The sequence below is a fragment of the Pleurodeles waltl genome, chromosome 5 (assembly GCF_031143425.1).
Source record: "Pleurodeles waltl isolate 20211129_DDA chromosome 5, aPleWal1.hap1.20221129, whole genome shotgun sequence".
Taxonomy (NCBI): Eukaryota; Metazoa; Chordata; class Amphibia; order Caudata; family Salamandridae; genus Pleurodeles; species Pleurodeles waltl.
In genome coordinates this window covers 757,111,029-757,135,022 of record NC_090444.1, presented here as the reverse complement: position 1 = coordinate 757,135,022, position 23,994 = coordinate 757,111,029, and the positions used below count along the sequence as shown (strand labels likewise).

Sequence of the window (23,994 nt, the reverse complement as noted above, 5' to 3'; positions counted from 1 at the left end):
ACTATTAGGCAGGTCTGTATTAGTAATCTCCTGTGTTTTTCCACTAGTGCAATAGTGATGACCTGCAAGCAGACCACCATACCTGCTTTGCATTTTCAAATGAGAAACTTTGTTTAAAGCAGTCTGTGTTCCTTATAGGATTCAGTACTACTTTAAAAAAGCAGTTTCCAGTTTGGGAAGGACATTCAGTAGAGACATGCAGTGATCCCCTTCTGCCAGAACAATTCCCAAAGAGAAAGTGCTCCAAGAGGGATAATTTTCTCCTAGGAGATGGGTAAAGACTTCCTGTGAAGAGTTGGTTATTTATCAGTGAGCTGCGACTCCAACTTCTGTCACAAACAATTGATACAAACCATTGCAAATCACAAATACTAAGGGACACCCTTTTCACGCTACTTTCTATTTGTGATTTGGAATGAGGGATTACATTTATTTTGTGATTTGGAAAAGCTTTACCCAATCACAAAAACAGTTTAGAATGTACTAAAAAAGCCACTTTGTCATTGCAGCGCCGGTGATTTAATGAATCACAAGGTTTGTGAATGCAAATTTCTTTGGTACATTGCCAAACAATCTGTTACAAACATACATTCAAACATAAATCACATTATTATAGAAACCAGTTACTGAGTCAATTTTTAAGCAATGCTCTCACTTATAAGAAATATGAGCGAAATATAACAGGGTTGTTTGAAGCACGAAGATCTCATGTTTTGCACACTCCTGAAATCTATTTTTGGGCTTTTTCTTTTGCAAGTGTTTTTCATTGGAGTAAAGGTGCTGATATCCAAGTGACTCCTGATTGCTTCCCAAAATCCACAGTGTACCAAAACAGAGAATCCACCTGAGATTGTTTTTTGCCACTGGATTCAGACATGCTTTTTGAAGATCTGGTATCCTGGAGCAACAAATTGGGTCACTCAACTCCGGCAACTGAAATTATCTTAATTGAGCAATTGAGTAGAAGACACTATAAAACAACTGCTTTAGAATTTACCCCAGGTGTTTTCATGTTTTCGTCCCTGGTGGTCTTCCCACAAAACTACCAGGTCAGGGAAGAACCACCCAATATATATGGTCCTCACTTGCCCCTTTGAGATGTGTCTGCCATCACTAAAAGCCAAACATGGGCCATATTTACTTGACCTTGTGTCCCTGTGCTGACAGGTCGAAGGTCTCCGATGTGAGGTGAGGCTCACTGGTGAAAATCCTATTGTTCCTTCACCTCTAAATGAAGTGAGGAACTGTAAGGTTGGCAGATAGGACATGTACCATTTTTTGACTGTTGACCTCAATCCACCAAACACAAAATCACCTCCTCATTGTTTTTGGTAACACAGAAGAAACAATTCTTTATAAACTCCAAGTTAAACAGTGGTAGGTTTTTACAATCGAGGGTATGTAGATGCAGGGAGTACAAGTGAGACAGTTAAAATGCCGCCTCCCATTGTCCTACCTTCTGCCAGTTTTTCCAGGCACAAGGCTCACCCTCTATTGAATTCCACATTCTGAAAAACTGTGAATGTTGTTAGCTCACACTGTCTTGAAGATGACCATCCAATTCCTACTTCTCCAGTGTACACCTGCTACCAAATAGGGCACAGGATACCAGAGATCCTAGACTAAATCCACCAGAACTAAAATGGTCAAAACCATGCTGATATAAAAGGAGTAGGGTTGTCCTTTTGGGTGAAAGACATTCTGATCTTACACACAGAGATACTTATTTCCCACCTTTGCCACTGTGCACAACACAACACTGGACCACTAATTTTATTTTCATGACCATTAGACAGCCTGGCTGTCAATCATAAGTAGCTGATTGGATTAGCCCAAGGTTTTGGCCTCACTAGAAACTCAGGCAAAATCTGTGCCATATCTGTCAAGTAACTGCTAAGGATGAAACTTTGCTTCACATGACTCTAAATAGTGTACATTTTGGTCAGAAGTGTAGAAAGGTATTGAATCATTTGAAATGATGGAAGAGCCTGACTGATACATATAAAAGATAGACATCAATGGTACCACTAGAGACAGTTTTCAGTTCCACATTCTTTTATGAAAAAGTATTAATTTTGCATATTTTCATGCATGTGTGCTTGTGTGTTTGTCTGTCTGTCTGGTACCCTCTCCTACATCCTGTGTTCTTCTCCTCAATTGTTCCTCCGCCGTCTCCTCCTATGTCCTTCCTTTTATAATAGTTTTTCTTTTTAGTCTTCCCTCCTTGCTCTTTCTTTCTCACCTCTATTAACCATGTTAACCTCTTTTCTCCCACTATTACCAACTTCTACCCCTTCAATTTCTCTCTTTTTCCTCATCTTCTTTGTTTTCCCCTCTAAAACTTATTTCTCCCGTTTACAGATTATATCCTCCCACCTTTACTGTCCCTTCTCTTTCCCTCCTTCTTGCCACTTTCCAATTACTACCCCATTTTGTTTTCCCGCTCGTCTCCCTTTCTCCCTTTACATCCCTGTCTCCAGTCTTGTTTCCTTTTGTCTTTCCACTTACTTCTTAATTCCTTCTTAACATTTTCTTTCATTGCTCCTTTCCTCTTCCTTTTCCCCCGGTCCCCTTTCCTTTCAGCCATTATCGTTCTTATTTCCTCTTCCCCATCCTCCTTGGCCCTTCGAATCCCTCTGTATTTCTTGTTTTTTTCTACCTCCTTTTACTTCCAAATGTCCTAGTCTTTTCTGCCATCACTGTGTTTCCTTTGTCTCTTTTTACCCTGGTCCCACCTTTTTCCTTACTACTCTCTTGTCATTCACGTCACCATGTGACCACTCTCATTTGCTTAATTTTTCCTCTTTCCTCCCATATTCACTCTGCTACTCTTCTTTCCTCCTCCTTCCCTCTTCATTCCCTTCTATTCCTCACCCCACTTTCCCACTTATTTCCCATTTCAGTCCCCATGGAGTACACTTTTCTTTCTTTCTTTCCTCCTATCATTCTACTTTTTCCTCCTTGTGTAGTCATTGCCTTTCACTTCCTTGAGATGCTTGACATGCTCCTTGCCTTTTACAACTTCCCTCCTGCCTTTTAACTCCCTCATGTATTTTCCCATTATCTTTGTGTCCTTTCATTCCTCTGCCCTTTCCCTCAACTTACCCATCTACCTCCATTGCACTCCACCTCCACCTCCTCTTTCCTCTTATCCCTCTATTTTTACTTGTCCTTCATTACCTCTTCTCCTCTCTTATTCCCCAGTCTTTAATCATCACTCCCTCTGGACTTAAGGCATTTTCCTCTTTATCTTCATTCTGCTATCTTCTCTCTTTCTTACTGTCCTCCCGATTACCCTTTCTACTCCTCCCTCACACCATTCCTTTGTTCCCCCAGAACTCCAGAAGAGGGTTGGAAATGTACATTTCTTTAATAATGCAATTCTGAATGATCAACTCATTGATGTAGTTTAACAGATTTTAAGATTGTTTGATAGGTCAAATTAATTTTGTAGACTAATTAAAATAATGCAAAAAAATAGGAAACAAATACACACATAAATTAAGTGACATAAGACACTACAAAGGCATTGGGGCTTAGGGGCTGCCTTAGATATAATATAATATAATATAATATAATATAATATAATATAATATAATATAATAATATATTATAATATAATATAATAGCTGCGGCATGACTAGTGCCACTCTGAGGGATCTAGCACCAACCTCATACCTACTGCCACTGCAGGCTCCGTGACAGGGTGCTCCAAAAGGTGACAACATGACATGGTACACAGCCTATGTGCCACGTCTCCTAAAAAATGCCTGTAATATTCGTACGTCACCCCTGCAGCAGGCCTTACAGCCCTAAGGTAGGGAGCATTATATTACATGTGTGGACATATCTGCAAGAGCAGATATGCCCCTGCTAGGTATTTTTCAATTCTTAGACATAGTAAGTGAACAGGGAAGCCATTTTAAGTTCATGTGCTGGACACAGATCAGCATTAGTTCCCTAGCTACATGATGGCTTCACTCAAACTAGGAATGTTTGGTATCAAACATATTATATTAATGAACCCTCACTGATTCCATTGATGGATTTATTAATACATGCACCCAGAGGGCACCTTAGAAGTGCCCCCTGAAAACCTACCAACTTCTGGTGTGCTGACCGGCTAGTTCTAGCCAGCCTGCCAACAACAGGCAGGTTTCTGACCCTAAGGTTGAGAGACATTTCTCTCAGGAGAACGGGAATGAAGCCTACTCTGGCAGGGTGCTACGCGCCCCTCCCAACAGAATGACATGCACACCTCTCCCAACGGGATTGCCTGCAAATCTGCATTCCACGGCAGGAGGTATCAAAGGAGCCCACCGCCTTTGGTATGCAGATTTGGCTTCCCTCAGAAGGGAGATGCCAGACATTTGGCACCTGTACAGGCAGGAAAATTAGATATACAGGAGGCATGTTGCACTGCTAGGCTTGTCACATCTCTAGGGTGACCAGTCTGTTGTTAACTACCTTATGAATTGCACAATCTTGTGTGTGGTGGAATTCTGGGACGAGGTGATGCCCACTCTCCAAAGTGTTTATCTCGGGGGCATAGTGACCCCAGGGGTAAGTAGCCCACTGACTACTACCACCCACTCCTCTATTTACAGCCCATAAATTGAGTATTAAGGGGACCCTCTGATACCAGGAAATCAGACCTTCGCTCGACACAGAGGAAGTAGTGGACAAAGAAGCCTGCTGACCTAACCGAGGAGCACGACTAACATGGTGCCAAGCCTGCCAGTCTGCCTGCTGCATCTAACCATTGAGGAGCATGTGACCTGTCCTGCTGCTGGAAGAGCTGCACGTGCTCTGCAATCACCAAAAAATAACTCCCTTGGAGCAGAGGAGCTGCATCTCTTCATCTACAGGCAACCAAAAAAGGACTGTGAGGACCCAGGACTGCCAAAACCCAATGACAGACAACACCACTACACCTGAGGTTCCTAACCTGAGCTGAAGTGGGCTAATGGTTTCAGCATGGTTTCCAGGCCCTTCAGAGACAAAGCCTACCTTGAGTTTGCCCGTTGTGGACTGCCCAATGGCATCTGCAGCCTCTTTCTACGACCACGACGTGTGTCCGGTGACAGAAACCCGACAGTCCGCTGCACCTCTGCACCCAGATGCTCCAGACTCAGGAGAAGAGGACCACTGCTGTCTCCTCGTCCCTGAGACTCGTGAGACTTGAGCCCGCTTGTTGGTTCTGTCAAACTAGATCTCCAGTCCACGCCTGCAGCCTCTTTCTGCAGGCCCCCTTGTATCACACCCGGGACCGGTGACGGACATTAAACATTACAAGAAACCGCTGCACCAAGACACCCCACTGGTGTCTCCACATCCCCCGAGCATCGCAAGACTTGAACCCCCTTGATGGTTCACCCAGACTAGACTATCAGTCCATCACTGCAGCATCTTGTGACTAGACCAACCACCATTGACTTACAAGGGGCACCAGATGCTAAACTGCACCACTGTACCCGGCTACCCCAGTGCCACCGTAGGTGACCTGTTGGTGTGGCCTAGGATCCTTCCCTGTACTCATCTTAAGCCGGGAAGATTCATCCTTTAAGTTTCTGTGAAGTCCCTTTTCACCGTATAAGTTTTCTCTCCCATAGGGTTATATTGCAGCTACAGAAAAATGCAGTAAATGTCAACTTTTACGCACTCTAAAAATCTATATCTTGAAAAGTACTCACCTGATTCCGGTGATCTTGGTATCTAAATTTAAATAAAAGTGTGTGTGTTCTTTTTTATAAATTGGTGTTGGATTTCTTTATTGAGTGTGTGTCTCACTTACTGCCTATGTGTGTGAATTACATTCTTAGCACCACCCTCTGATATGCCCAACTGCTCGCCCACACTACCACAAAAGAGAGCATTTGGGGTGTCATTTGAGCCTCTATAGTTCCTTTGGGATTTGCCTGGACTCTTAGCACATGTACCTCTTTTTTCCACGATATAAAGAGCCACTTCCTACAGTGGCCCTTAGTGTTCCATGAGTAGCCTTAAGAAACTGATAAAAACAATTAATGTGCAATTAATTTAATACTAATAAACAATCTAACACCAGTTGTGTCAGTGAACATGGTTTTGGAAGATTAAAGACAGACTTGAGACAGTGACCTGGTACTAGATCTAACCCTGAGGTAATGGTATTCCAAAAATTCAATGTACCCTATGTTGGTGTTGGTAAACATTTGCCTTTCAAGAAAGTGAGAATGGGAGTCAATGAAGGATTAGATAAATCCATGATCAGCTGCAAGAATACCAATATTAATTGTGGTGTGTTCGAGCAAGTTTTTGCTTCAATCTTACCTTGGGACATAATTAACTATGTAGAGAAGACCGACATATTTTATTTATGTCCTCCTGGAGTGCAGGCAAATAGGTTTTGGCAGTCTATGTTCAGATGCCCAAGGAAGTTAAAATGAATTGTTACAAAATCATGCATTTTGATGAGAGCAACAATATTCTAATTACAAATGGGTCCAAAATACATTACAAGTAATCCTTACTAGTGACCAAGAATTGTATCAAACAATCATGCGGAGAGATTCTCAAAGGGCAGAGGCTAGTTTGCCAGATCTAATGGCTCCTTAGACTAATACACCCACTGTAGGGTGTATGGTTTGACCTCAGGTTCACAAGTTTGAATACCAGTAGGTCCACTCAAACTTTTAGACTAATGAGGTCGATAAAATGTCCTTTGAGTGAGAAACAATTGACATCTTTTATTCCCACTGGCGAACAAGCACTCTCTAAATAGGATGCAGAAAAGATTGTTTTAGAAAACCACATGATTATTTCTAACCAGAGTTTTGTGCTCAAGCTTAATCTTCCAGTCACTGCCTATACCCATCCGGAAGAAAACTACCACTGTGATTTACATTGTGATGATATTGAATAGCTTTTGAAGAAAAACCTTAGGTTGTCTAGTTCTTCTGAATTACAATCATGTCTATGGAAAGATCTATCCTGCAGATGTTGCAGTGCGGCTTCCATACATATCAAATTTACTACTTTCTGACAACTATACATTGGTTTTGAGGTTTTCAGCTTAGGATGAACACAGTTGTCTGTCCTTTTGTGGATGTTTTGAAATATACATTTTTTTCTTTATATGTATATAGTTGTTAACCAAAGTAGTCAGCTTAATTTGTATATTGAAACTTTTAAATTTACCATCGTTCTTATATGGGATTCAAGTAGCAACCTGTAACCTGTTAGTAATCAGAATGCCAAAGCCATATTTATGGAAGAATGTATGCTAGTCAAAATCAAAAAAGAACTCCTTGCCACATGAAGGTACTATCCAATAATAAGTGTCATGCTATCATCCTGAGGTACTTAATAAGGAGCAGAAGTGTTCAACTCCAGTTGAAGGATACATGTTTAGCCTGGAAACCTTTTCCTCATACCTAAATGTCATCTTCAACCTGACTTATGACCCCTTTGATATGGGCCCCTTTTATGCTTAAAGGGTTGATTTGCCCAAAAACTGTATTCACAGACCTTTCCTAGGTAGCCATGCCTTTCACTACATTTTATAACTTAATGAGATTACAAAAAGTCCCTTTTCGTGTGGCGGGATTATTAAATTGATTAATATAACCAAGATCTACAATTACATTATTTTTGCATGGGGATTTAATCTTTGTGATCACATGTTGAACTACAATAAACTGTTGGAAATTACTTAAGAATGAAGTGATATTTGGTATGAAGTACTGATGATTTCTAAAGGAGGATTAACATTTTAAAACCCCATGAGTAGTGTCTGAGAGTGCACAGAAGGGACGCTGCTCCAGCACAGGAGTCAGTTCTTCCATCGCTTGTGTTACAAAAGGCAAAACATTCACACCTTATTTTTTCCATGTTTATGTGCCCCAAAATAAATTATATTCCAATACAAGCAACATCTTCTTGCATATGTCTGACAAAATATACACTTATTGGTGTGTAATGTGTACCAGATAAGCTGGTTTCATTCGGGCGTAAAGTACTCTGCTACATGTAATATATGCAGGTCAGATTTTTTATGAATATACTATAAGTTAGACATTTTCAGGTATTCACTTAATTTACTTTATATGTCAGTACAATTTCTCTGACAGTCCCTAGGTCAAATCATGTTCTCCTGGACGTCATTTAGGGGTCACAGGGGTCGCCGCTGCGACCTCTGGTTTGCCTCTTATGGCCCCTTCCACTGCCTTTGCGACCCCTGACATCAGAGATGTCAAATTCAGGAGGAAGAACACAGTGGCAGACGTCAGGAGGGGCACCACTTTCTTTGTTTTCTGTCAATTTTTTATTTCACTAATAGTGAATAATAAAATTGTGTTTATTATTAGTGTAATAAAAATGAAGTACAGATAGCTGGAATATGCTCTTCCATGGCAACCTAGGTAAAAAAAAATGTAAATGTATGTTGTGTGTATACTTGTGGGTAAGAGTGTGTTTGTGTGAGAAAGAGTGTATGCAAGTTTGAATTTGTGTGTATGTGTAAGTTTGTGTGTGTGTGTGAGTGCAAGTGGAGGTCAAAGGGTCTTGACATTTCGGTGAATTGACGTCTGTGCATGTCCTATACATCCGTAAAGAATTTAAGGCTGTACGTTGTATTCACATTGGCATACTTTTTTAATACGTATATTCTGCCTACTCCTGCGCATTTGTTAATTTCCCGTCAGCATTAATCAGATTTGCACATGGAAGTTGTAATCAGGCTCCTTGTGTAAAGTACAACATTTAGTAATACTGAAACGGGCCTACAGCAGGCTCACCGGTATGACACACTGCAGTGTCAGCCTGTTAAAAATAAAGGGAAGGGCAGAATCACACACACACACGGAATCAATCTGCGTGAACGCACATGCCTTGCTTGCAGTAAATAACAGTAACCAACACTTTTTTTGCACCTCGTCTCCCAGTGGACAGCGAAAAGCTCACAAACAGACTCAACAACTAACCCGGTTCCCCCAGTAAGTTTTTGCAAACCATTTAGCATGACACTCATAATGAGGCTGACCATATTTTACAGGACCTTGTCAGAGAAAATCACCCAACATCTATCCCAAGCACAATGCTTACCACACCAAGCCAGTTTCAGCGCAGTACTCTCCTTCTTCCATAACTAAACCTTAAGGAAATTATTAATATGGACACTCTTGGCCCTCATGAGTGTTCTGTGTGCCTCAGCAGACTGCCAGATTTTAGCCGCTGTAACTCAACGAAGTACTCCAAAGGTTTAAAAATCAGTCATAATTGAAAAGACCCCATGTTCTAAAACGTTACCCAGCTATAACAGAATTTAGCATTCCCTTCAACCAAGGGAATGTACAACCAATGCTTAAAGGCCTAACGGCAACACTTAATCTGAACATAAAGCCTGTGTCAGAGAGCACAACTCGATCAAGCCACTTCCGACCACAAAACTGGGTTCCTTGACGGAGATGCCAAGGGGAAGCAGCAAAGCAGAATCATGTTTATCTGAATATTCCAACACTCTTGCTCTGCCAGAATTCTTATTATACCAGAGTTACGGATATAGCATTATTTTAATTGTACCTTTGCTATATTTCTTACTTCAGCTTTTCAAGAAGCAACTCGTGAATTGCACTGGTAAATTTACTTTTAATCAATTACTGGATTTCATAGAACGCCACTGTAAATAATCCCAGATTATGTTTGCAGTCCAATGTCTACGTGTCCATCTGAGATTTAATGAGACAACTCACAGTGTGATTGTCCCCACTTTACCAGATTACGAAATTCTTGGGCAAGTGACTTAATTTCCCTCCCTGTTCCTCAGTTCCGTCGTTTGCCATGATTGTGAGCATGTAGAAAGAGCTAGGTTACCTCAACAACAAAGGTCAAAGGTCAAGAACCGGTGTGCATTTTACAAAAAAATGAAATCTGCAAGGCCATTTAGTATCAAAATGGTATCGACCCAATTCATGAAGCCATTTTTGCATGTAGATTTGGCTTACATGTGAAAGGCTGATTTTGTACTCATACAAATATTTACACACAGGAAGGCTATTGTAGGAGTACATCTACATACAGGGGACTGGAAGTAGGTAAGAAGTGGTAGTTCCAGGGATGGATTGCCGTATGATTTTGGGCAGTAACCACAAGTAATTAGATTAGTCAAGCAGGCCTATTAACTAGGAAGCTCTAAGAGTTACTCTATAAAGTGCAGACAACAGAGCTGTGAAACATAGTGATGCAATTGTGGCGGTGTGCTGCCAAGACTTGTTGTCTGCAAATCATATCCTAACATAAAGATTTGATGCGTGTGTTGTGAACAGCACATGTTTGAAACACAAAGTCATCTACCCGCTTTCCTTTAGCAGAGCACAAACCCGGGATAATAATAAGGCCCCTGAGCATAATAAAGACTATCTTCCTAATCCAGAAAGTGTGTGAGGTGTGGTCATTTTTCAGTCTCAACGAGCAGCAAAAAGGATTAATTCACTTGAAACGTAAAACTACTGTCGGAGTAATGTGTTAGCTGTACATAAGCCAATGAGCGGTGCATAAACAACATAGTACAGCTTGTACACCTGAAACCTCCACAGCTCCACTTTTAAGCACAATATTCTAGTATGTGTGGAGGAGAACAAAACTCATATCACTGGTAATAAGATTACAGGGCTACAGTATATTGAACCCCTTAAAAAATCCCTTTTTCTTCATGGGCTTCAGATCCTTTTCACAAACGGATATTACATATTCCAGAGTCTTTTTGTTGATTTTTCATTCTGGCAGTCCGACAAGACAGTAACAAAACAGTTGGCTTTGAATAGCATGCTTTTGGTTCCATTTTGAAAGTGACATTCTATAAGCACATGCATAGCCCACGTCAGCTAAACTTACAGTTCTGTCACGCTGGCTGAATCTAGTAAGGTCACGTCTAGAGATTACCCATGCTTTAAAGATATTGGCAAGAAGTTCAAAGAGATCACAAATGCACAATGTAAAGATAAAATAATTTTTAAAAGTTTATGATGTTCAGATACCGTTTATCAATACATTTTTATTACCCACCTAATAGTTAATAATAATTAATAAATTTCTGCTCAGCAGCTCCACTACTTTGTGCAGGCAATATGATCTGGCCAAAATTCTACACAAAGCCCGAAAACTCAGTAATAAGGAAAGCAAAATCTCAGGGTCGGAATTGGAGCTGTTTCCCAGCTAAATTTGATTGACTTGAAGTATATCTATGTTCTTGCCCTCATTGACAAGCCCGATCTCACGGTTTCTTCAAAGAGCTAAACTCATCATTCTGGTTTATTGGTTTGGACCTTTTGTCCATTTTGGCTACAGCATGTTCCCAGGAAAGTACTCTAGGATACAACAATTAGGTCTACAGGGGTGTGTACTGGTGAACTCATGCCCCAGAACCAGGTGCTGAGATAACATAAGGCACAGAGCTTTTCCTAAGAAGGATGTATAAAGTAAACGTAAAAGGGATTGGATGGCTCAAGTAAAAGATCAGACAGAAGTTACAGATTAAAACATGTAAAGCCACATTTCAGTGAAAACAAATGGCACATTTCAATTATGGGATTGGCACATTAAACAAAGGTGTGTAGACAACGTGGGTTAGACTAAGAGCAGATTACACTATAATCAAGTAACACCCAAAAAATAGACCTGTATCAAACCCAAAACAGAACTGTCTTAGGCAGAGTAACAGTCTTTGTTAACAGCACTGTGGCTGCTTCTAAATCAGTACCTTCGTGTCAACACATTCTTAGGAACTAGACTGCTGAGAGAGTGCTAGGTGTAATGCTTCTTCTAAGATGGTGGCCAAAAAGGAAATGTAAAAGTGACTACATGGCTCAGGTGAAAGATTCCTCCATTGTCCGGCATATCCACATGAAAAAATGAAAAGCTGAATTTCATTGGTCACAAATGGTACTGCTCAAGCAAGTAACAGTCAAGTAAAACAACAATGATGATTTTACTAGCAGTTTATAAGATCTTACTTAGGGGCATGCAAGGGAGAAAAGGACGAATGGTTGTCATGTTTCAAAAAGACTTGGACGTATATGTGTCTTTCAATCTTAAGCAGGCTTACACACTGGCAGTCTCTCAGCCAGATACAATTCTGATTCATCCCTCTCCAGACTGTTGGTATGACTGGCTTGAGGACTTTGTTGGTCTGGTGGGAGAAGCTCTCTACTGTCATCAAACTTTATGATATGAGGGGTTCGTAATTTTCCTTCCAGCAATCTATCACACTCCAACTATGGCAGAATGACTCTTGACTTGACAATATTTATTATAACTCAGAAAGTCCCACCTACACCTGACTTTTCACCAGTTTTTTAACTCACTGGTCATGATTTTCTACCTAATGATTCCTCCAGTCATTTGATTAGATCACCATCTTTTGACTTTCAAGTGCAATGGCCATGAGGCTAACAAAAAGTAAGAAGTAGCAACAAGTGGATATTGAAATTTTTACTACATGGCCTATTTACTTAAGTATTCCTTTATGTCTCTGAACACCAACTAATTGAATTCCATGCTCTCAGCATTCAGGTATCGTGGTACACAACATTTGTATTTTGTGTTGTGTTGTTACTATGTCCTCATCTCCCTTGTTCCAAATGGTCTCCTCACAAAATGCTAATCTCCATACCTTTTGAACCAGTAACCATTTCATTGCATTTACTGAGAAAGGTCTTTTATTTGAGGGGTGTTTCTCTAAAAGTTTTCTTTAGGTACTGTCTGGTTGATAACTTTTGTTACACAGAGGCTACGTTTATTTCTTCCTGTTTTTATTTTCCTTTCATTAACAATTTCTTCTGTAGATGATAGAACAGTAGCAAAAGGAAGCAAAGATTTAAAATATTTTGTGCAGTTCTGAGTCACTAGTTTTTATGTTAGTTTTCATTTAATTTGTATTTTACAAATTAGGTATTTGTAATTTCTCAAAATCTCTAGCCTTTATACATGCTTAATCGGAATTGTTCAGTAATTGAACTTGATTGGAGTGCGCTTTAAGAATAACTATAGTAGATGGGCAGACAGGAATCACAATGACCCTGGATCACTCACATGACTTAATGGAGAGGATTGACAAGATGCAGTATACTAATATCCTGATGACCTCTTTAGTTTGAGATGTTAAAGTTGGTAATCCTGGAAATGATGCTCTCTCTGTGATAGTTATCAGACATTCCTAGTCCTTTTCCCAAGGTTGCCTGAAAGGAAAGGTTGGCTGCTAACATACAGCAATAGCTACCCAATGTCTAAATGGCAAAATCTCCCCATGGTAATATGCATAAGTTGTATTTGTTGGACCTAGTAAAAGCTTAAACCACATTCAAGTCTACATGTCTAATGCCAATTCTCTTACTATTGCTGTACTGCAGATGAATTCATGATGATGACTATGGCCCTAATTAAAGTGTCACTTAAAGACGGTGTGCTTACATGGTTTACATCGCATGTATTTGTTTTTTTAGGGTACTTTGATGGAAGTAGAAGATAAAATCTTGGAGATTTCAAAGCTCGAAGAGGAAGCTCAAACATTTTCGGAGTTTGTTTCCTCTGGAGAAATCTCACGCATGAAAGCCCGACTGACACAAGTGCGGCGTTATGGGGACGAGCTGAAAGAACATGCCCTTCGTGTAGAGGAAACCATCTCTGGAATCGCATCCCAACAACATAAGTTTGAGGAAAGCCTTTTACAGGTGCTGTGTAATATGATTAGTTCAACAGTGTGACCAGCTATCTATATAAGTGTGCAATTTATGGATGCAACTACAGCAATAGGTGTATTACGCCATAAAGTTTAGTACATAAATGTCTTCACTGTAGTGCAAATTTAAACCATCACCTGCTCCTTGATGGTGCCAAGGGAAAAATAAGTACCATTTCCAAGTGCTTGCACTCTGTGCGTCACTCATATTAATTAAAAGAGTGCGTAGGGATCATTAGTCCAATAGAGGTGCTGTTGTCCTGCATGCTGTGTGGCATCTTCTTTTCAAATGATATGTAGAAAACTCCCCAACACAAAGTTACAAATAGGACTCTGATCTAAAACAGCATTTGATGCATCATCACAAACTCTATCACTATACTCCTAAACAACACTCCAGTATATAAATCAACAAGGCACTTAGGGCCTTATTTATACTTTTTGGTGCAAAACTGCACTAACACAGTTTTGCACCAAATAGTTTTCACCAGCTTGCACCATTTTTTAGCACCAGCTGGGCACCATATTTATGGAATGGTACATCTCATTAAGGCAAGGTTGGTCTCCACTTCCAAAAATGACTTTAACTCCATAAATTTGGCGCTAGACGGGTCTAGCACCAAAGTATAAATATGGAGTTAGTTTTGCACCGAATTAGAGTAAAAAAAATGATGCTAATTTGGTGCAAACATAGTATAAATAGGCCCCTTACTGTTCTAAAACAACACTCCAACATAAGACTTCAGAGTATCCTTCCAAGACAATATTGTCACAGTCTCTCGCAACAGTCCAAAAATAATTCAACACAGCACTAGGGTATAACATGTAAAACAACAGTACACCAACCCAGCACAACACTCCAACACAGCCATTCAAATGTACCAGGTAAAGACAAAAACACAAAAATCTAAGTTAAGTACTAAAGCACAACACTCCAATACAACACTTATTCATTCTCTTACTCCAACACTTGAGTACAATACTACAGCGACCAAAAGCAAAACATAAACAAAATGCATACCGTGAAACCACAGCACCGCAAAACGCAGATGTAATCAACTCAAAGCAGGAAACAGAATACCTCAAAACAATTGTCCAACGTAGCACAGTTGACACCCTGAGACAAAGCTGCACACTTAGCACAGTAACATTCCTTATAATGACAGAGCAACACAAAGCATATTTTTCCATCGTATCACTACAGCATTCCAAAACAGCTCTCTAAATTTAAAACTGTGATATTTAAACAGAACAATCCAAATGTGCACTCTTTTACATCATATTTCATCATTTTCACTACATTCACCCCCCAAAACCAAAGGTTTCAGGGGCATATTTATGAAAAGTGGGGCTGCACCACTTTTCATGCACCCCTTAGCGCCCCCCGTACTCCACCACGTGTGCGCAGTATTTAATATACGGCGCACAATGGCGGTAGTTAGGAAACTAGCGGCTGACTTTTTTACACTAGTTCGGTGCTTTGCAGGATTAGCATCAAAACTTTTGATGCTATTCCTGCAGAGCACCCAGAGGCCCATTGTAACTAATGGGAGCCTCCCTTTAATGCTTGCTCAGAGCAGGCATTAAAAGCGCCAACAAAAATGATTGAAAGAAGATTTCTTTGCACCATTTTTTGCCACCCCCTAATGGGGGAACGCCCCCTTTGCACAGGCATAATGTAGGGCCAAGGGTTCTAAAATGGCACAATGCTTGCAATGGGCCACTTTGTTAATATGGCGCTGTGTTTTTGGCCATCTAATGCCACATTAGCGCAAAACGAATGACGGAAATGTCCCTCTTAAATCTGGGCCTAAGTGAATAGTACAAACATCAAAGGGCATCATCACAGGATTCCAACCCAGCTCAGCTCTCCGACATGCAAACCAAAACAACATTGCATCACACATTCAAGAAGTCAGGACAATCCTTCACATAGTACACTTCAATTGAGCACTCATAAACAACACTCCAGCATTACACTTCAACAACCACGTTATTCAACAGCTCTCAGTACTACATTTCAACACTTCAGCAAACACCCTTGCACAACACTGCAACACCACATGCCTGCTCGATGCTCTAATATAGTGTTACAGTACTCCAGCACAACCATAGCAGAACTATAATGTAAAATCCCAAAACAACACTCAACCTTTAAAACTCCAATGCTCTTAGACACTCTAAAAACCCTAATTTAATAAACAATTCTAAACAACTCTTCAGTTCACTACTAAAGTACAGAAGTCCAATGTTCAAATACAACACTCCAACACAGTGCTTAAGCACTACCATACAACATTCAGGAACAACACGCCAGTGCTACATTCCAACAACATGTGTGAATTCTGCAACTTTTCAGCAATATATTTCAGCATACCGTTCCCGCAATCCCACGCCACACTTAATAGACCACTTCAACAAAACACTTTAAAAGCAAGAATATTATACATCAGCCCGTACCAGAATACAACACTCGCTGGCATCACTCAATCAGCATTCAATGCATGTGGCTGTTAGTTTCTTGTCATTGCCTTTTAGGCTGACTCTGCAAGTCTTGTTTATACAGACTGAATTGAGATCCAGAGTTCATCTAAATTGAAAAAGCGTGAGTCCTGTTTTATTGTGGGAAGCTCTGTGGAAGTGGTGAAAGCCTACAAATATCTGGGGGTTTGGCTGGACCATAAGGGCGGCAATTCAGCTCATATCCATGCCCAGCAAGCAGTTGCTAATTCATTGGAGTAGGCCTTTCATAAATTAAGGAAGTCCTTGGTGAACCCTGACTTAAGACCTTTACTAAAGGTGATGGGTTGTAAACGACTTCCAACTATAACACATAGTGCAATCTTATTCAGGCAGAGAATGGCAAATTGGCTTGATAGGATACAATCTATCTACTCCTGCAGAGTATTCTCTCTACATAACTGCACAGTGCATGCTTAAATTTGTCAGGAGTTTTGTCTGACTTTCCAGCTCTGGGCTCTTAAAGCCTAGTTTTTAATATACTGTGCAAAAGCTAAATAGGTACAAGAAGGCACGCTAAAAAACATAATCTGTTAAACAATGAAAAACTATCAGACTAATTGGCATAAGTATTTTAACCAAGCACTGGATACTCTTGAGGTTAGGGAGATCTGGGTAAGTATTCGCCCAGTGCCAACAGTCTGTAGATGAATAACGAAGAAAGCAAAGTTAATCTCCGGGGAGCAGGACTCCAAGACAATTAAGAAACTCGCTCAGGGTAGGTGGGCGTCCAACCTTTATGAGCCAGGAGTTTTGCTGATTTATCTTTCCCTGCCTTTCAGTTTGGCCTTAAAACAGGAGTTAATGAGATTGTACCCGGGGCTAATTCCACTAAAAACATATGCATATGGCGGAGAAATTTTGAAGCCCAGGACAGGCAATGTAGATTCTGTGCCAGCAGGAGGAATCACTAATCCATATTCTTTGGATATGCGAGAAGCTGCTCCCACTTAGAGTATTCTGGCTTGGGACAATGTGGCATGCTCTTCACATTCACACTTGCAGCGCTGCTGTGGAAGCATGCTTGAAAAGTGAGTGTTCACAGCTGACAGCTACATTTATAGAGTTCCAGTGAGTGGTCTGGGCCCCATCACGAAATGCATCACACTCTATGGGCCTGTTTACGAACCTGGCGGTCTTCAGACCGCCAAAGCGGAGGCCGGACGGCCACATTATGACTGCGGCGGTCGTGCCGCGGTCAAACTGCCAGCACCTCCAGTTTTCCTCCACAGGAGGGGCTGGCGGTGCTTGCAGACCTAATCCACCGGGGATTAACACCGCGCTGTCTGCTGGTTTTTACATGGCAGTGGCACCGCCTTGAAAAATCTGGCAGAGGTGGGGTGCAGGGTGCCCCAAGGGGCCCCTGCATGTCCATGCACTTGGCATGGGCAGTGCAGGGCCCCTCCTGGCCAACCTTGTTGCGATGTTCTCTGTCTGCATTCCAGACAGTGAACATTGCGATTGGTTCTGCTGCACCCTACGCACTACAGTATTGCCGCCGGCTCTATTATGAGCCTGCATCAATATTGTAGGTTGTTCCTCGCTGGGCCACCGGGCAGAAATACCGTTTCCGGCCACTGACCCAGCGGGGAACTCTTAATGGGGCCCGTGGGAAGGCAGCTGCACTCTAGGCAACCTGACCGGCATACTTCGGCAGACAGTGAAAACCGTCCACCGAAGTCGTAATGACCTCCTATTTCTTGCACTTTTGATTAGACCGCTGCTTGTTCCAGGGATCTTATATAGGCCTTAAGCTCAGACTGAGACTCGTTTGGTCCCCTATCTAGGGACAAAGAGTTGTACTTTAGACTTCCTTTGTTTTTTAACGTTTGTTTTTAACATTCAAGCACTTTTAAGGCTATTTCCTATTAACACAATTGGCATAGGTTGCAGCCCCCCTTGGCCAATGCAAGCATTATTTTAATAAAAAGAAAATTCATGTATGTATGTTTTATTGAACGATTTTAAAAAATTGCACCATAAAGAACCTATCTATCTATCTATCTATCTATCTATCTATCTATCTATCTATCTATCTATCTATCTATCTATCTATCTATCTATCTGTGTATCTGTGAAGTTTTCAAAAAGTAAGCTTATTCTTCCTGTTTTCATGAGCTAAAAGTGACTGATTATGCCAGTCGGTAGTGTCCATTTTTTTAAAAGAAGAAACATGAAAATATGTTTCATTCATCACAATGTTACATAATGGTGAGTGTGAGAGGTACCTCTACTTGACATGACACTCAAGAGTAAATCAGGAAGTATATACAATATAAGAATTATGTTCACCCAGAACTGTTCTGTATGCCTCCATGTACTAGCATTACACCTTAATAACACAGTTCAGATAACTTTCTTGAAAACATAGCAAATTTCTTTGTAATGGTGATATATCAGCCAACCCAGTGATTTTTATTTATTTGACCCAGGTCCAGAAATCCATGGCTGATACTGAGAGCAAGTTGGCCAAGCCAGTTACTTCATGTGGCTCAGCTGCAGACACATCAAGTGCCCTTCAAAAACATACAGTAAGGCCATCCCCAACTACACAACGGGAATAGTATCTAATAATAGTTTTTTATCTTAAATAAATCAAAACTAATTTTAATTGATATGCTAAAGTTATTATATGTGTATTATTATTATTATTATTACTACTACTACTATTATTATTATTGTTGTTATTAAGGCACAGTTACTTACTGCTCATCAAAAATGTGCCAAAATCTGTTTTTTTGTATATTGCAGATACAATGCGGTAAGTGGATCACAATTTCCTTTACTGGAGATAATGTATGATCATTTTCAGGGATGTTTGATAAGACATCTTGTGGATAATTCAGAGCCTTTCAGTTTGACTAATGCTTAATGTGCTGCACAAATATTCCAGTCACATTATTGTTACTAATGGGAGTGGTCCATTTCCTTTTCTGTGATGTGGAACAGGAAATCTGCCATGATATTGAGATGTTGAAAAATGCAGTGATATCTCTCTCGACCAGTGCTCGCAAGGTTGCAAGTAGAGACAAAGCGATTCAAGAGGTGGCTGCCTTACAGCAGAGGTACGACTCTGCGCTGGGAAAAGCCAAGGAAAAGCAAGCTCTTCTGGAGAACCTGCTGATACAATGGCAGAGGTGAGTCTGCTGATAAACACTTCTTCTAGTCGTGGGCAGGAATGAGCATTCTCGGTCAAGTATATTGCGAAGGTGCACACAAAAATAGTTCAGACAAAATGAGTTTTGCACCATGGCATCAATAAGTACAGCATAAGGGGTAGCTTTGCCACGTTGTCTTGAAAATCTAGTCATGGGCCATAAGCTTAGTGCCGCTATGTCCGTTCAGTGCTACACCCCATAGAGTAGCCTCATCATATGTATTGTAGAACACACAAACAAAAACCTGTTTTTGGGTCTGTGCTTTAAAAGAGACTACCTATGTACCATCACAACTCAGTATGGCATGTTACAGCATTCATTTGTGTTACTTTGACTGCATGTGTGGATGTGTGTGTGAGCCTTTAACATTTGGGTCACACTTCCCTGGTGACACTGAACTCATCTGCCAGGTATAATGCTGGCACCAACTGTTTAAAACAATTGAAGATGCTCAGGCTGCATAGGAAGTTGTGTGCTTTATTTCCTGTAGTCTAGGCCGAAGATCATAGAACAACTATTTATTTACCATTTATATATGCCCATTATTTAGATGCTGCAAAACAACAAGGCGATGGAGGGAATTCTTGAATTAATCTCGGTCACTGGCAATCTCTCGGGATGCATTCCAGTCCAGTCCATTGTTTTTTGCCCACCATGCCACTCTAGGAAAAGCATCACTCAGTACTGACCCTGCTACTCATGGGAACAGTTCAACCCAAACTGCCAGGCAATCCCCACAATTCATCGAAAAGGAACCACAAGGAACTCCATGTCAGTTTACACCTACTTAGGTCTCCTCAATGAGATATAGCTATGGCTCAGTAAGCACAAGACACATGTCTGAGCATATCCGTCCCACTAGGGCAATATATATGACCATTTTGTTTTGTGATTTTTTTGTGAATCCTAAATTGTGAGTCGCTTAACAAAATGTACAACAGTGTCAACCACACTGTTTGCGATTGGCAAATGGGTCGGAAGGGACCTGCCTTATCAAGATTTATGAGGCAGGTTGCAAATTGTGACCCATTTGTGAATGGCAACAATTACAGGGATGGTGGCCTGCTGGAGTCAGCAGTCCACCATGTCTGTGATTGCTTTGTCAATAAAAGGAAAATGGGGTGCATTTAAAAAACACAAATGAAAAGTTACCTTTCCATTTTTTTTGCAGAGCAGGCAGTGTCCCATGGGACCACTGCCTGCTCTGAAAAAAATGTGTGCATCCATATTCACAAAGGGGAAGGGGTCCCTTGAGGACCCCTTCCCATTTGCGAATGGGTTACCACCAATTTAAAATTGGTGGTAACTGCAATTGTTTTGCGACTGCATTCACAGTCACAAAACAATCATACATAGGCCTGCGAGTCGCAACTAAGAAGGCCTTGGAACGCCTCTTCCTTATTGTGAGTCGCAGTCCCTATTGTGCAAGTCAGTAGCAGTATAGCGACCCACAAAATAGTGATAGTACATCCAACAAGGCCAGTTTGTGATTGCAAAAGGTGATTTCTCGCAGTTTGCAACTGCAAAATTGCATCGTACATCTGGCCTTAAGAGTGTAACTTGCACAAGAGCCGATTTAGGTGTGTGACTAGATGAGGAAAGAGAAGTGGCCAATTGCATTTCAAAGATATGGAATGATTAAGGATGCTTACTCATTTCATGACAACTCCGAGAAGAAGAGTCAAAATATTTTCACATACCCTTTAGTCATATTAACAATAGTTTTCGAAGGTAGATATTGTCGCCTAATGGGGATGACTTTCTCCCTATGCATAAATCAAATAGTTCTATGCTGCACCTCTCTCTATAATTCCTTCCCATTATTCAAAACACAAAATGTGTATTCTGCATTCACATGTGCACTGTTCATTGCTGCTGTATGCTCTTTGTGCCCCACTTCTGTGGAAGTCCACTAAATGTGTACTTTTCTTGCATCCATAAAGCAGTATAAATGTCAACTTTTATTGAATATGTTGTATGTTTTTAACTGTTCAAATGCTTTATCAAATGTCTTCCTTAACGAAACATAAAAAATAGGTGGTCCAAATTGCCTGACTTTATTTTCCCACACTCAACCAATTAAACCACGTACATTGGAACATGTTACTCTGACAATAATGTTTTGGGTTTTTACAATTTCGTAGGCAGGAAAAAGATGTGGCTTCCTTTCTTGCTTGGTTAGACAGGAGTGAAGCATTGGTCAGTCCTCAAGAAGGGCACCTTCCAATTGACAGATTGAAACTGGAAGTCGAAGTAGAGTCTGTGCAGGTGAGTTTCTGTCTTGATATCTTTTCTTCAGATTTTGGGGTCATGTATTTAAATATATGTTAAAAGATTGCAGGCACTGCTCATGTAGTATGAAATATAACCTCTCCACGGCACAGTGCCTTCTTATTTTTATTAAAGTGCCTCAGCACACTCTGCGGTATCTAAGCACTGTAAATAACAGGTGTTACTTTTAGCCCATTTAAAGGTTGTCATTTTACCAAAACCAAAAAAAAGACAGAAAGCTGAGTTCTGCTTTCTGGGCATTCAAATTTGTGATCTGCACACCAAGGCCTGTCTCACTGGTGAGTGTTCAACTCATTTAGCAATCCTGCCAGCCTATAGAAGTCTCACCTGCATAGTCATATCATGTCTATGTATGCCCATCCATAATGAGTCCAGTCACGCAGTTCTGATTTCCTCATTTCGCATGGTGCAAAACACAAAAAAAGAAACAGCTGTCAGAAGGCAAGATTGGCCAAAGAACTTGAATATGTGGTTTGGTAAAGCTTCTACATCACACTGGCCAGTTGGACTCCATAGAGACAAACTGAACCACTATTAAAAGTGTCCTCATGTCTACAAACACTATTTAGACATCCATTACGAAGTCGATGTACCTGCGCACCTGAGCTTTTATAAGCATGCTCCTCGCTACAACCCTTCTTAAATGTCCTTAAAACTATCCCATTTAGCAATAAGTATTACCCGTTTTTAAGGTATTCCCTTCTCCCCCCCCCCCCCCCCCCATTCCCCATTTTCAGCAAAAACGTATACCTATGTGTGCGGATCTCTTTTACACATAGTTGTGACCTCCACACTTAAAAATTAGGAGAGGCGATGCTTAGGTCTCTGCACGCATGTAGGTTTTTTAATAGCTTTTTCTAGTACGTGAGCAGTACTACTGTAGTTCTACTTTCAGTTCTACAAAATGCAGTTTGTGAATAGGCCCTTCAAAGTGGGGAAAAGTGTGTAAACTGGCTGAAGGAACAAAGATGGATTAATAAAAGGACAAATGTGAAAAAGGAAAATTTGGTAAAGTATTAACTCTACACAACTTTGAAGCTTGGAGATTTTATTAGTTTTGATACAGTTTGCATATTTTCCTGATACAACTGTAAGTAATATATCAGTGTCGCTAAAAGCAGGCTAGTTTACATAATAGAAGACAGAAGGCTTTATTTAGATTTTGGCGGGATCTGGCAGTACTCTAAGGGGCATATTTACAAGCCCCTAGCACCACATTGTGCCACCCTACCGTCATTTGTTTTCACACTAAGGTAGCGCTAACGAGGCCTTTCTCCAATGCCGCATTTACAAAGTGACACTATGCGTGCATTGCACCACTTTGTAAACATTTCTGCCACATTATGCCTGACACAGGGAGGTGCGAAAAAATGACACAGTGAAATTTACAACATTTCACTGCGCCATTTTTTCCATCATTTTAATGCCTGCTCAGAGCAGGCGTTAAAATGACGCACCCATTTTAATTATTGGGCCTCCCTGTGCTTTGCTGCACTAGCGTCAAAAATGTTTACACTAGTGCAACAAAGCATCACAATAGCGTCAAAACTTTTGATGCTGTTGTCCTAATTACCTCCATGGTGCACGATACTGTAAATACAGCACACTCATGGGGTTGTTAGGTAGGGCAAGGGCGACGCAAGAAAAGTGTCGCATCGGGACTGATGTGCCACTTTCTTGTAAATATGCCCCTAAATTTCTGAGAAAGTCCTAAATATTAAGTAGAATGCACCTATTGAATTTACTCCAACATTGGAATTTCCTGTAAATGTTGGAGAATTTTCAGTTCGCTTCAAACTCTAAATGAGGGTCTGGATAGGTAAAACAATATGTGAAATATTACCATTTCTTGAACCCACCAAGGTGTGTTCAAAGGTGGTTCATTAGCGAAATTCTGAGATTTTTAATTCCTATGAAGCACATCTCAATATCTGAATTTTACAGATCTTCTTTAGATCAAGTGGCTACAGAATAGATAACTATTTTGTCTAAAAATAAGCAACACAACATTTATGTGGGTTGCGTGTGTCTGTGTTGTGTGCGCGCACACATGTAGGTATGATATAGCCGAATTTACCATTGAAAGGAATGTTTTGATTTGCCTATAGCTTTGACCCCAAAAAAACTGGTCTGCACTAAATTAGGCATGCACTCAGCATAGGCAACTAAGATCCAGCATGCCAGATTTTGTGCAGCTATGTGGTATAGAAAAAATGTAGCAGGGTAAAATAAAGTGCTTTCCCATTTTAGCTCCCATCGAAAATTTTGCTTGCATATACAGGCATTGACACCAAATTTAGCAATTAAGTA

At 40.7% G+C, this 23,994-nt stretch overlaps 1 protein-coding gene across 1 annotated transcript in view; it reads left to right on the top strand.

The window, feature by feature from the left end:
* Positions 1–23,994, top strand: part of SYNE1 (spectrin repeat containing nuclear envelope protein 1) — a 1,478,055-nt gene that overhangs the window by 460,088 nt on the left and 993,973 nt on the right. The window contains exons 34-37 of the mRNA XM_069234720.1: positions 13,479–13,706; positions 18,667–18,765; positions 19,184–19,371; positions 21,537–21,660. Of these exons, the coding sequence (XP_069090821.1) occupies positions 13,479–13,706; positions 18,667–18,765; positions 19,184–19,371; positions 21,537–21,660 (639 nt within the window). The remainder of the gene's footprint in view (positions 1–13,478; positions 13,707–18,666; positions 18,766–19,183; positions 19,372–21,536; positions 21,661–23,994) is intronic.